The sequence below is a fragment of the Nilaparvata lugens genome, chromosome 6 (genome assembly GCF_014356525.2).
Source record: "Nilaparvata lugens isolate BPH chromosome 6, ASM1435652v1, whole genome shotgun sequence".
Taxonomy (NCBI): Eukaryota; Metazoa; Arthropoda; class Insecta; order Hemiptera; family Delphacidae; genus Nilaparvata; species Nilaparvata lugens.
The window spans coordinates 615,151-628,900 of record NC_052509.1 but is presented as its reverse complement, the minus strand read 5'-3'; the positions used below and the strand labels follow the sequence as shown (position 1 = coordinate 628,900).

Here is a 13,750-nt window from a genome sequence, read left to right as displayed (position 1 = left end):
TTTAGTACCATCCCACCGCCATTTGTGAAATCCAGCTCATCATAATGATTTTGGTGTATTATGCATGCATTGGTGGCAGGCCTGTGTCAGCAGTCAGACATTGTTATCTCGTGGTGTTTGTGTTTGAGAGGTTGTTTGTTGAGCCTAGGTGTCCAGTGAACTTTCAACTTGGCGGTTTATTTTTGTACCATCTGAGACAATGCCACATACTTGTATTGCTCACGGATGCTTCAATAGAGGAGGAACCATCGAAGGAATAACATTTCACAGGTTAGTATTGCATATAACGATTTGTAAATCTTCTCTTTAAACTGTCTATAGTGATTTGACCGAACGTTAATAATATTTGAAGATTAGTAGACGTATATAATTATATGTTAGATGGACTCTCAATCTTAAGAACACACTTCATCTGCAAGCTATGAGTGCTCAGAATGAATTAAATCAATCAAACATCTTTATTCAAGGCATAGGCCTACATGAAATGTACATGAATGCGTCAATTATAGAGTATTAATACAGTAATTAATATGTTATTTTATTTTATAAAATAAACATTACTTTATTATATTAATTTATAAACATTATATATTTTTTTAAATATGTGAAGTAGTAGACTTTACAATGTTATCCCTATTGTACTTCTTATATAATATTATTACATTATTACTTTGTCACTTTAAATTTAGTCATTCATCACTCCGTAAAATTCTCCTATACTATAACAAGACAATCCAATCAATTAGTTTTTCAGTTTCTTTGTAAATTCATCTCAATCCCCATTTCTCATATCACCTCGTACAGTGGCGTTTCCAATTAAAATAAATGTCAATGAGAAAATAGAATGTGTTTAAGCTATATATTGCTAATGCAAATTCTAGTTTATTTAATTCTGATCATGGCAGTGAACAGAAATAATACTGTGTTATTATGAACGATCACTTCCACAAAGAAAAATTATTATATCAGACCTCTAATTTGCTTCTTTATCATTAGAGGTTGTTGTCACAACTGAACACGACCGGACATGAGTCATCAATAATAACATTTACTCATTGAGGCTGTTCTATACGCTAATATTCCTTCCAATTATATCAACTAATAAACCTTCACTAATAAGTAAATCTCATGAAATTTGTTCAATCATACAAGTGCTATGGAAACCACAATACATTTTTCCTAATTTTAATTATCAGAAATACAGAATGATTTACACAATACTTATTGAAAAAAATATAAAATGCTGACATTGACTCACTTAACCCCCCCTCCGACCATGTTATGTGACTTCTCCTATTAGATGAGTTTATGATGATAAATAATATTGTTGTTTTACCTGTATAATTTACCTATATAATTTTATGTTTTTTTCTACATTCCCAAAAGATAAAGATCTTCGACGAAGATGGATGATAGCAACGAAGAGGAAGGACTGGGAGCCAAATCAATACAGCAAGCTCTGTTCAACACATTTTCGGGAAGAAGATATTGACAGGACTTCTCTTTCCTGCGTCCGGATTCGTGAAGGAGCGGTTCCTGCTATTTTTCCAGCTTTTCCTGAGGAATCCCAGGTGAAAAATCGCCGAAAATTGAAAAGAAAAACTGAAGAAGCCTCAACAACATATTAAAAAAAGAACTAGTCAAAACTAAAAAGACTTTGGCAAAATTTAAAAATAAAGTTAACGTATTACAACAGAGTAAAAGGAGATTGAAAAAGAAGGTAGACAATTTAGAGACGATTCTAAATACCTTAAGAAATAAACTCAATTTTCCAGATGAGGATTGCTATCTTTTGACTGCATTATCGAAAAATGCCGAATGCTTAGTAAAGAGTGCTGTGGTGAAATCACTGAATCCTAACTTTAAAAAGGTTTATGATGAAAGGCGCAATTCATTTGCAATCACTCTCCACTTTCTGTTACCAAAAGCATATTTATTTGTACGAAAAACATTCAACACTGCTCTGCCCCATCCAAAAACCCTTGGGAAGTGGTATAAAAGCGTTAAAGCAGATCCAGGGTTCTCAGAGGAGGTATTTCGTGCTTTGAAAGAGCACAGTGCTAGTAAAAATAAAATCCCACTGTGCTCACTTATGCTAGATTCAATGGCAATCAGGCAAAAGTTGGAGTGGGATGGTTCACGGTTCTATAAAAATAGGGGAGGACTTTTGTATCCCTCGGAAGGAGCTGTAAAACTATGTCTGATTTGCGAAGAAGATAAAGTTTGGGATCATTAAAGGAGACATGACAAAAGAGAAACAGCTTGAAGGAAAAAACAATTCAGTTTTAAAAAAGTGCATCTGGGTGAATCTGTTTCCAGGAGGACATTGTTTTGATCAGAAGCCAGAGCTTAATTGTATCATTTCAATCATGAAAGCCATTAGTAAAAAATATTTAGTAAGTAAGTAAAGTTAGTAATTATAGTAAGTAGGACTTCACCATCATTCCAAAACAGTGCTTCATTGCACAAAAGTAGAATTTGAAGTCAATGAAAATAGTTACCTTTATGGATCAGTAAACAGTATTTTAAATTTTAGGTATAAGTTTAAATTTAAGTTCGAGTGGAGGTTTTGAAATTCAAGTAATGAGTTTTATTGTTTTTGAGGAGAGTAGAATAGAATAGCATTTATTTGTAATCAGGGCCATGCCCTATATACAAAGAGTTGAATACATAATGGTATTCAATAATACAATAAATTAATTTACAAAATGATTAAATCACTTTTTTGTAATAAAGTCTTTCAAGTATTGTTGTTTGTTTTCTCAGTTACAATAGTGTATTCACTATAATTCACATTGTTATTTGGAAAGTCCAAGTGTCGGTAGAAATTCAGCATGTGGTACTTAAAATTAATGACCTCGTTCTAACAGCTTCTACAGAAAAAATTATATTATATTATTCATTTTAATGTTTGTAAATAGTAATAGTTCTTCAATTTTCAATAAATCATTTCATACCAGGTACTTAGTTAATTTGATTTATGTATACGTTATTTTTGTTTTCCTCTTTTATTGTTCCCTTGTTTTCTATGGTATAGGATGGTTTTCAATATTAAAATGTCAATAAAATTATGTTTATATTTTTGTACTATGTGGTCGCTGCATATTCTCCTCTTGTTCGCATTTCTATTCTTTATCTTCAGTCAATCTGTCACTTGTAACACCTAGAAAACCAGATGAACTCCCACGCTTTCTACTTAGTTCCCTGCTTCTCCTCCTCCTCCTTCTCTTTCTTTTACATTCTTCCATCGCACGGTATATTGAAGAAGACTCTTCTTTCTCTTCTTCTTCTTCTCTTCTTCTAACTACCGTGTTCCATCGTACTTCTTTTTATTCTCCTTCTTCCTACTTGGTCCTCTTCCTCCTCCTTCTATTTCGTTTGAAATAAAATTCAATTCATCTATTACATTCATCGTATTCGTACAATAAATAAGTAATCCATCAGTGGATATAGATTTATTTTCTACAAATAGGCAAACGGTTTTCAAGAATCATGCAATATAGGTTTTTACACTTGAACCCTAGGGTCTTTCATATTATTTCAGTTATATTATATAGTCTGTATTTATAAAGTTTTCTTCAAATAAACAATAGATTTTCAAGTACTGCATCATGTTATGTAAAAACACTGGGGTTACTCTGTTGTATCTTATGACAGATATACATATATAAATAATAGACATATCTTGAGAGTTCACGACTTGAGTGACTTTCAAAATTGGATGAATGATTATTGTATAATTTTATTAAGATGACCTAATTCTGACATGTAAGATTCAAGTAATTCATATAGCTTATATTTTATTTGAAATTAATAATTTATCATTTCTTTTTGAATATCTTACATATTTTATATTACTTGAGATGGATTATTGATTGATGTATGATTGTTTTACAGAAAAAAGACCCTCTCTACTTGGGAGATAGCAGACTTGTATACGAGCAACACTCTCAAAGACTGACTGTGAGCTCTGCATCTACGACGGGCAGTCGAACAACCACTACATTGGCAGGACAAGGCCATGATTCCGACGTTGGTGCTACTCAATCACAGGTAATTGGTATTTTAATGAATTGAATTTACTCCTCTAGGTGAAGACTGAATGTGACTGAAATTTGGTCCAGTGGAAATTGAAGAAGATGGTTTTACTGAAAATCGTGTAGGCTTCACTTCAACTACAGCTGTTTATTCTGAATTGTTAACAATAATTGAAACAAACCTATAAAAGCAACATGAGTTGTTTCTGAAATAACAGATGTGGTGATGGTATCGTCATTGCAGTATGCAATTTCATGGTTCGATGCGCAGTTAATTCTAACTGCGCAGTTCTAAATTGGGACAGCTTGACGTCACAGGTCAACAAACTCCGCAACGCTCTGAACATCTCCCACCAACTGCGCATTTATCTACTGCGCATGTGCGGAGTTTCACTCACTCTTCATTGTTGAACGTATTGTCGGTTCGGTTAGTCAGTACTCAGTAGTCGCCTTTGAGTTGAGCACTGTTAAGTACCGGTAGTCGCTATGGAGCTGACAATTTCCTACGGCGGCACAGCTACGTCAACTACTCAGAAACCATTCAAATTGGTTGTGAGTCAACGCGGCAATCCCCAAATTATACACGAGGGTTACACCTATTCAAAGTACAAAGAAGATTTAAAAAGCACAGGCGTAAAGAGATGGCGGTGTACCCAGAAAACATGCAAAGCTAGACTTAGCACTTTGGATGAAACAATTGATCGGAAAGAAGGAACGCACTCTCACCCTCCTCTCGATGAGGATTGTTTGAATTTCAAAGCGGCCAAGAATCTGGTTAATCATATCAAACGTGCCAAGGGGACGTACAAGCCGAAGAAGAAGTATCCGAAGAAGAAAAATGTGAGTAACGAAATTAATAACAATTTTTGTTTCATCAAAAGATAACATAATAAAATTAATATTGAACATATCACAGCCTTACTCAAGAGTCTTCAACAATGAATAGGCCTATTATTCCATTCGAAACCCAAATTATAAAATAGAAACGACATTATCACAACCAATACTAACTATTCATTTATAACGAGAAACTACTTTATGTTGTTATGCTATAGTTTACTAGAGATTGTTAACGGTGTAATAGAAAAACTAGTTTTCCGGTGATAATTTTCCAAGTTCGGTTGCATGACCACCGTGGAATGACGTCATCGCATTGTCATTCGATTCGTTTATTGGATCTATTGATTATATTATTATTTTACCGTTAAATAAAATAGAGGTACAGTGCCAAATTCGTCTCATTCAAAATGTTATCCACTTTATAGTAGAGGGTAGATAACATCCTAAAACCTAAAATATCACAATTCACAACTAGTACAAAGACATTACTAAATTGTAGGCTATCTACTTGTTTAATTTCTGTAACTTACAATTTATTATTTCATTTTTGATAGAAAATATGTGTATCGAACGAACTAATCTGTGATTATTACACAAACAACACAATTTATTACGTATCAACAATGCGATAGCATGACTCACAGTTTCACACACAAACACACTACACACTCTTCGGAGAGAGCGACTGAACTCATTCTCTATTCTCGAATTCTCTCTCTCACTCTCAGTCTCGAGGTATCTCTCTCTCGTTTCAACTTCCACCGTTCTCTCAGCGCAGAGTAGGTGATGATGTAGCTAGGTGCGCTGTTGCCAAGTTTCTCCCCCTGTCAAAATATGCGGCAGCATACAGCGAGATGGTCCCTGGCTGCCATTGAAAACAATCTAAACCAGTAGCCATCTCTTCGTGCAGCGGCTACAGAGCAGTAGTTGTCAAAAGCTCAGTTTGTTTGCAAGCGTTCTTCAAAGCTCAGCTCTCATTGTTGTATCTCTCTCTCCTCACTACGTCATGTTGTGTTCATCAGTTATCGCGCAAAAACTAAGTTTTTCTAGTGTAATTACAGTTTTAACTTTATAAATTTGGTTGATTAGTTGCCTTCAGAGAAAATGAATGATTTTTCCACTAGTAACGTTGTAAATAACTTAACAGTGATTATTTGCAGAGAACTTGTTTATTCTAACCTAAAAAAGTGAGTCGAAAGAAATCTTTTCCTACAGATACCCTGAAAAGTGACCATTTGTGCACTGATTGCAGGCTGCAAAGAATCACTTTTCCGCACTAGTGCGCAAAGTGAGTACTTTGCGTACTCCAGATTTGCAGCATGACAACGCAAAATAGTTAGTAGGTTATATGGAGCACCAGTGCAGCAAAATCAAAATTAAGTTGGTAACAGTGACTGCTGTGGCTGCTATAGTGAGCAGAGGTGCAACCAAGCACAACGCGCTAATTATTACTATTATATATTATAACCAAGGACAACGACAGCACAGTGCCACCACAGCACACACCTCACAGCTGCCCCCCGCCATTCAAACACTACTACATTATTCAGGCAATTTTACCCATAATTACCCACTTTTCATATTCAATGGTAACTGTAGGAAAAAATTAATGTGAAATACGTGCGCAAAGTTCGTTTGCTGCACTCAAGAAACCATTCCGCCCTCGCCTACGGCTCGGGCGTAAACGTTTCTTTCGATGCAGCAAACTGTCACTTTGCGCACTAGTTGCACAAATAACTATTTCAAACACTGAGAAAAGTTTTTTTCAGTGAAGTGAAACCAATGTGATGAAGTGAAGCGAACAAACTACATAGTTAAATTAAAGAAGTGTAAGAAAATTCAATCTATCTCAAACAATATCCGAGTCATTAGTTGCAGTGTTATGGTGAGATGTATAGTTTGTGGCATAAACGTAAAACACCCTAAGAACTGTGAGCTCCGTTCGTTTCCTACACCCAAAAACCCTGAAGTGCAAAAACAGTGGTTGAGGGTTTGTAAAAAACCCCTGAAATTTAAACCGCATAACCGTGTGTGCTCAAAACACTTCGATAGTTCAGATTACTTGAGAGATTTTAGAAACGAACTATTGAATCTTCCAACAAGAACATTTCTAAAACGAGACGCGGTTCCTCACCTGCATTTGCCCGATAGTAATGATGATGGAAATAAATTCGGAGAGGTACTATAATAATAATTATATCTTTATCAGCTATCACGGTATCTTACTGATAGGAATTTTTCACTCTACTTTCTAACAATGATCTATATAAATTAACTTTCTAGTTAGTATACATAGATCGTTGCTTTCTAATAGGTAGTTTTAAAATATAAGTTAGGCCTATTAACTCTATATAGTTTTAGGCTGTGCCTCTTGATCCTCCACCAAATTATTTTAAAATATTATTGTGTGTCATTAAATCGATAATATCATTAAATAAAGATATACAGTATTCACATAAATAGCTTCATCCTAGCTCCTTCTCCTGACCCCGTAATTGGGAACATTTTATAGATTTGTTCATTGAAATTTGTAAATGTGTTGAAGATATCTTAATTATATGACATAATAAGTAACATAGTCCTGTTCTACTTGAATGTGTTGATGATGATGATAGTACCCATGTAGGCTACCCATACACTAGAGTATTGTGAATAAAAAGAAAAGAGAAAGCAACTCATTATTTTTATCCTATTACAGTGATCAGGGACAAAATAAGTTATTACTTTTTCTCAGAATACAAAGTTGTTTTTGACAGCCGTTCTACTCTGATGTGGGGGTGATAATAGAAAGTTAATCAATTTTGATTTGGCCATAGTGAACAACTAGGTATGTTCGTATGTTGTACAATTTCTGAGCTATCAATGACATTTCCAATGAAATTTTAATAAAAAAATTTATTTCTAATTTTTGGGACTAACTTTTATTCTGTAGGCAGTTGGGAGGGTGCTATGGAGGAGAGGTGAGCTAAACTTTTAATAAAGCTGGACCTCCAACCCCACGTCCAAATAATGACGTCACAGTCTATCAGATAGCAGCACTAGCCCAGCTCTGACTCTGAGGCCTGTCATCATCAGTAGGTTTGCTCCTACTGAATTGATTGTTGTTTGTAATCTATTTCACTTTGTAGATAGTAAAATAGTTGTTGAAGCTGTTTGTGTTAGTGCTCTATGTAGAAAGGATGGTTAGCCAAGGAACGTTTTCCAGCTCGGAAACTGTACCTTGAGTACCGTACCTATTTTGGGCCTCTTTGTACACAATAGGCCTTGTTGTTAATGGTAAACGAGTCTCGAGTAGGCCTTTTTCTAAACGATCTTTATGTTGTTAATGATGGACTAAACCGTTGAAACATTTGAATTTGAATTATTCTTAAACTGCTTTAATTCAATTTAACGATCAAATTTGAAGCTCTTAATTATTCAAGTGTTAATTTGGAATTTTGGTCATATTTAGTTGCAACCGTGGAATAGGTAAAGTTCGTAAACAAATTGATTCTAGTTAGTTAATTGGTTTTAAATTTTGGTCTCATTCGCTTGAAAATTAAAAGAAGTTTGACATTGATAAAAACTATTTTTTTATATATAAACAATTGAAATTTATTCACAACACTGACATGTTTTACAAATATTTTTATATTATTTTTATAATTTCAATCAGGACTTGGATTTTTATTCTGGAGATCAGTGAGAAATCGTTGGGAACTGAATACATTTATTCAAATCATTCTTTCAAAAGCAGTGTAAAAATGGTTGAAAACTTGGAAATTTTGGAATTTCTCATTAGATTTTTTTTGTAAATTAAAAAAGGTGTAGTTAGTTTACAAACAATAGAGATTTTTTTTAAATATGCCTTTAAAGTGCTGTGTGATAGGATGCCGGGTTAATTACAAGAAAGACGGCGAACGAAAGACAGTGTTTACATTTCCTCGAAATAAGGCACTCCGATTGAAATGGTTACAGGGGTTAAAAAGATACAATTATAAGCCAGCAATCTATTCGGCTGTATGTATTGATCATTTCACGGAAACTGATTTCATGAAAGATGTGGTTGTGAAACGTTGTGGGGAGAGTAGAATACTTCTGGAAAGGGTAAAACCGAAATTGAAACCCTCGGCAGTTCCGTCTGTGTTCCAAAAATGGCCACTAGGTTCGATTTTGCAGACATGAGCCCCCCATTATTAAAATAGAAGAACTCAAACTGAGAGTAGGCAAGAGGGTTATTTTTTGGTACTTGAGGTGTGTTTTGAATTATTAAGAATAAATATTAGGAATTACTTCCCCAAAAGAGCAAGTTCCAGCTTGGAGACTTACTTTAGAATCATAAAATGATTCAAGCATCAATGAGAAACGATATTTGAGTTTGGTTTTTAATTGATCTGACAAATTAAAAATTGATTATTAAGTGAAAGTGATAAGTGATTAACTTTAAAATTATACAATAATTTATTCAAGCATTCATGAGGAACATAATACTCAACAGTATGAGCATATGTGAGCCATTATCATGACCATCAATGAATTAATTAATGAAGTTACTAGATATATTGATTATAATAATATTTATTTGAGATTATTCAAAAAATTGATGGATGGAAAACCATTATAGACTTTATAAATTTATTTGATAAATGAAATCAGGAACTTAATTATATTCATCAATCTTTTCTTTAAATAACATGTATTCACTCATTCGGGGTTTTAAATACCGTAGACATTTTTAGGATCACACAATCTGTTTTCCCATTATATATTTTAATGAGATAAAAGATCCGGCAAATTGATTTTACTCTTCATTTTAATGGAAATATTTATGTAATTATCAATTCTAATATGAATATGATATTGTTGATTATAAAATTATAAGAATAATTCTGACATTGAAACATATTTTGCATAATTATTGATCAAAAATGAAAAAAATATAATGTAATTCTAGTTTTGTTCAGTTCAATATTTGAATAGAATTGGATTATTTTTATAAACATATTTCTTCTAATACCTCCAGTGGAGGATGAATTGGAGGATAATTCAAACAGCTAGATCATTGAATTTAAATAGAAGATAATAAATTATCTGCTCTACAAAAATGCTTTTGGACTAATCTTTTGGCAATCTTCAAATATCTATTGAATTATTTTTGCATTCCATTGAATATGTATTATTTGTGAAAGATGTGTGTATCGTTGTAAGTTGAATAAATAAATAGAATGAATAAACACAGCCCTTCTTTGGACAATTTATAAACTGAATCCAGGAAGACAAGAAGTTTTGGGCTTCTGCCTGTTTCTTCATCCCAATATTGTAATTTTACTACCTGAACAATGAATTTATAATAATTCAATACGGTAGCTAATTGAAAAATTAATTTTTGGCAAATTAAAAATGTCATACTAAATATCTCATAACAGATCTGAACGCCATATGGTAACGAATGATCGAATCAAATAAATTGTTTCTGTCGCAGGATTTCTCGGACCCAGACGACCCTACCGACAACACCGCCTTTATGGACAGCCTGCAACCGTCCGACATCGATATCGACGTGGGCCCCATCTTCGAGACGATCGAAATCAAACCAAACATCGAACTCGACAACCTCCCGCCGCCCCCGCCCAGTCCGCCCCCGAAGCGGAAACGGACCGCCATCCCCGACATTGAAGTGGCAGAACAAGAAGACCCACTAGCAACCAAACGCACACGATCGTCTCCGCTTGTTGGTTACGGTGAAGACGGTGACAAAGAGGACGACGACAACTTCTCTGGAGACGAGTTTGATGAGGAAGAGGACGGTGACAAAGTGCGACGCGCCTACCAACTGTTGAAATCTGTTTTCGACAAAAAGGACAAGTACGACATTTTCGGTCACCGGTTAGCGGCCCGGTTACGCGCGCTCAAATCTGCCAAGGTTTGTCGTCATGTGCTAGACATTATGGAGTCTGTGATTGACGATGCGGAAGCCGGAAAATATAATAATGTTTGACATAGTTTTCCGTTAAATTGAAATAACTGTGACCATCTTTCTAATATCCAGAATAGTTTTCCGTGAAATTGAAATAACTGTGACCATCTTTCTAATATCCAGAATAGTTTTCAGTTGAAGTGACATGATAGTAACCATCGTGGTAATATTTGGAATAGTTTTCAGTTGAAATAGCATTATATTAACCATCTTACAAATATGATTGTTTTAAAAATAGTTTTTAGTTGGATCAAAAAGTGATCGTCTATTGTTTTAAAAATAGTTTTCAAGTCGGATCAATAAGTGATCGTCTTGAACAATGAATTTTGTCTAAATAAAAACGATGTTTTGGTAACATGATACAATATTGATACTTATGAACAGTGCTTGTCTCTTATTTGTAATAATGAATCTTATTTATACATGAAAAAATAAAATATCATAAGACAATATTAAACATTATGATACTGGTGACATGATATACCAATATTAGGAGACAGTGACAATTTATTTTCTATTCCTTATTATTTAGTGTAATGGAACCTGATTAAAGTAGAAGTGTAAAGTCTTATACATTTCTGTATTACACAAAACGTCACTATGTATCATATCTTCAAGACTTCGTAACTATATTTGAAAATTGACAGTAAATGGAAGTCACTGGAAGACAGATTCCTATATTCATACTTTATTCTCAATTAACAATGATTTTTGATCTCAAATATGTTATTTTATTTAATGCTACGTTCACTATTATTGTGTTAGAACGTTTACCAAATTGTTCAACTCAATCTTTGTTTTTACTTTATTGTGATGCCAAGTATATTATACTTCATTTCTCGAATATAATGATTAATATTATGGTGTACTAAAAATTTGTGTATTACATGTTTATGTTAATTTCGTATTGCATAGTAAAATTTGAATAACTTCACTTCACTATCAAAAATTGTATAGTAATATTGAACGGCATTTCTCTGGAAAGCTATTATAAAAAGTTCAAGGTTGGTTGGATTTGTTATATTTAAAATTGCCAAGTGAAACGAATTTGTCAACTTATTATAAATGAATTGAGCAATTTAGTGCTAAGATAGCCCGAAATTGTTACTCAATGTGAACTTAAACCTGTGTCACACACTTTACATCCCACTATAAATTAATAATAATGCTTCATTTTAATTTATGTTATTAATTTGTTGATCGGGGATTCACTTACTTTCATTATTTTATCATTTTCAGTCTGAAACCCTGTATTCAAAAATCTACAAGTGATTGAAATACAAATACTGTACGTGAGAATTGAAAGATTCTATTTTTAATTCTTTTTAAGCTTTGATTGTGTCATTCAATAATCGTTCAAGTACCCAGATAAATTCGATTGACTCAGCATTTTGAAATGAAATTTATAGCTTCTATGTGCCTTGTGCCTACATTATTATTTTACATAATCTATTAGTTGAAATCAATGAAAAGTTGAAACCAACCTATTAGTTGTGCAATGTTTGTATTCAAGGTACATTTGTTGAAACTAAGCATGCCAATCAATTTCATCCATTGTGTAAGATGAAATTTTTTGTAATTCATTTGGTATAAGTATTTTTATGATTAATTGTTATTATTGATCAAGATTCATGTGATTGATTAATTGTTAATGAGTTACTCAAAAAAATGAGAGAAGAGTAAGTCTGTGGTTATCCTTATCCTTATCCTTATCGTACGGCTATCCTTAAGTACGGCTTGTTGTTATTAGTGGTGTTTTTTAGAACTGTATAAGAACTATAATAAGAGTATGAAAACAACGTTCAATTGTTCTGAATGTTGTGATATCAACTTATATTTTCTACCAAAATCGTTTATATTAAACGGAACTAAATATTTTGTACAAGTTATTTCCTCTTTCATTTCAAATTCCCAGATAATCTAGTTCATATTTCTAATATCTAGGATATTAAGGTATCAGGAATTATTTTTTTCTGAACCGAAATACTTTACAGAGTGATGAAACTTGTCTTCACATTTACATCACAGAATATTTGATCGTCTTTAGACTGTAGACCTAAGTGTTAAAACTTTCGACCTTCGTATATTTCCAACCGATTCATTAACAAAATTTGAAATTTTTAAAATAGATAAATTTTCAAATTACTGGAAACATTGCAGAAACCAACTGTATGAGAATACTGTATAATATATAAATTATTAGCTTGCAAGTGGAAAGATTTGTGATAATTGATCAACGTTTTTAGCTAATGATTGTTGAAGTTTCTCAAAACAGAAATTTCGAGGTGAGACACTTGAATTAAAATTACTCTATAAGTCAAAATTAGAACTTTGGGTTGTAGGTATAGCTACATACCTACATAGTTTAGACTGGTCGCTTTACTTTGGTTAATCTCAAAATTACATAGGCCTATTTACTTTTCTTATCAAGTCTCATGAGAAATACATTCAAGGTTCAGTAACAATCACACCCTAAAAAAGGAAAGAATTATAACATCTCATTTTTTAATTTTTCTATAAAATTTTCAGTAATCAAGTTATAGTTGCTATACAGTACCAAAAATTATAAAAAATGTTATAAATTAATAGACGTGTATCAAGTCAAACAAACCCTTCCGAATGCAATGCATTGATCGTCATTTAAATACGGTAGGTACGCGATAAATAAAATTATCGTTTTCACTATTCACTGATCGAAACAACCGAATCTTTAAAATTCAATTTGATGTCACACACATTATCGCCGAACGAGACACTACTTTAATGTGATTATTCAAATTGCGTACTACACTGTGAAGTATTGTTAGGAATGCAACAAATTCAAAAATAGTATTACTTTTTAAGATCAGACAGAATGAATAAGATAAGTGACAAACGCGTCAGAGATAACAGTTTTTCTGCATTATTTGTTGAATCT

At 33.0% G+C, this 13,750-nt stretch overlaps 2 protein-coding genes across 22 annotated transcripts in view; one reads left to right on the top strand and one right to left on the bottom strand.

The window, feature by feature from the left end:
* Nucleotides 1-12,722, top strand: part of LOC111046939 (tigger transposable element-derived protein 2) — an 80,427-nt gene extending 67,705 nt beyond the window's left edge. For all 21 annotated transcript variants that reach the window (XM_039429901.1, XM_039429906.1, XM_039429905.1 and 18 more), the window contains 2 exons: nt 3,898-4,053; nt 10,339-12,722. In XM_039429901.1, the coding sequence (XP_039285835.1) occupies nt 3,898-4,053; nt 10,339-10,854 (672 nt within the window). In that variant the 3' untranslated portion in view covers nt 10,855-12,722. The remainder of the gene's footprint in view (nt 1-3,897; nt 4,054-10,338) is intronic.
* Nucleotides 1-13,750, bottom strand: part of LOC111044817 (ankyrin repeat domain-containing protein 11) — a 153,800-nt gene that overhangs the window by 133,207 nt on the left and 6,843 nt on the right. The window lies entirely within an intron of this gene.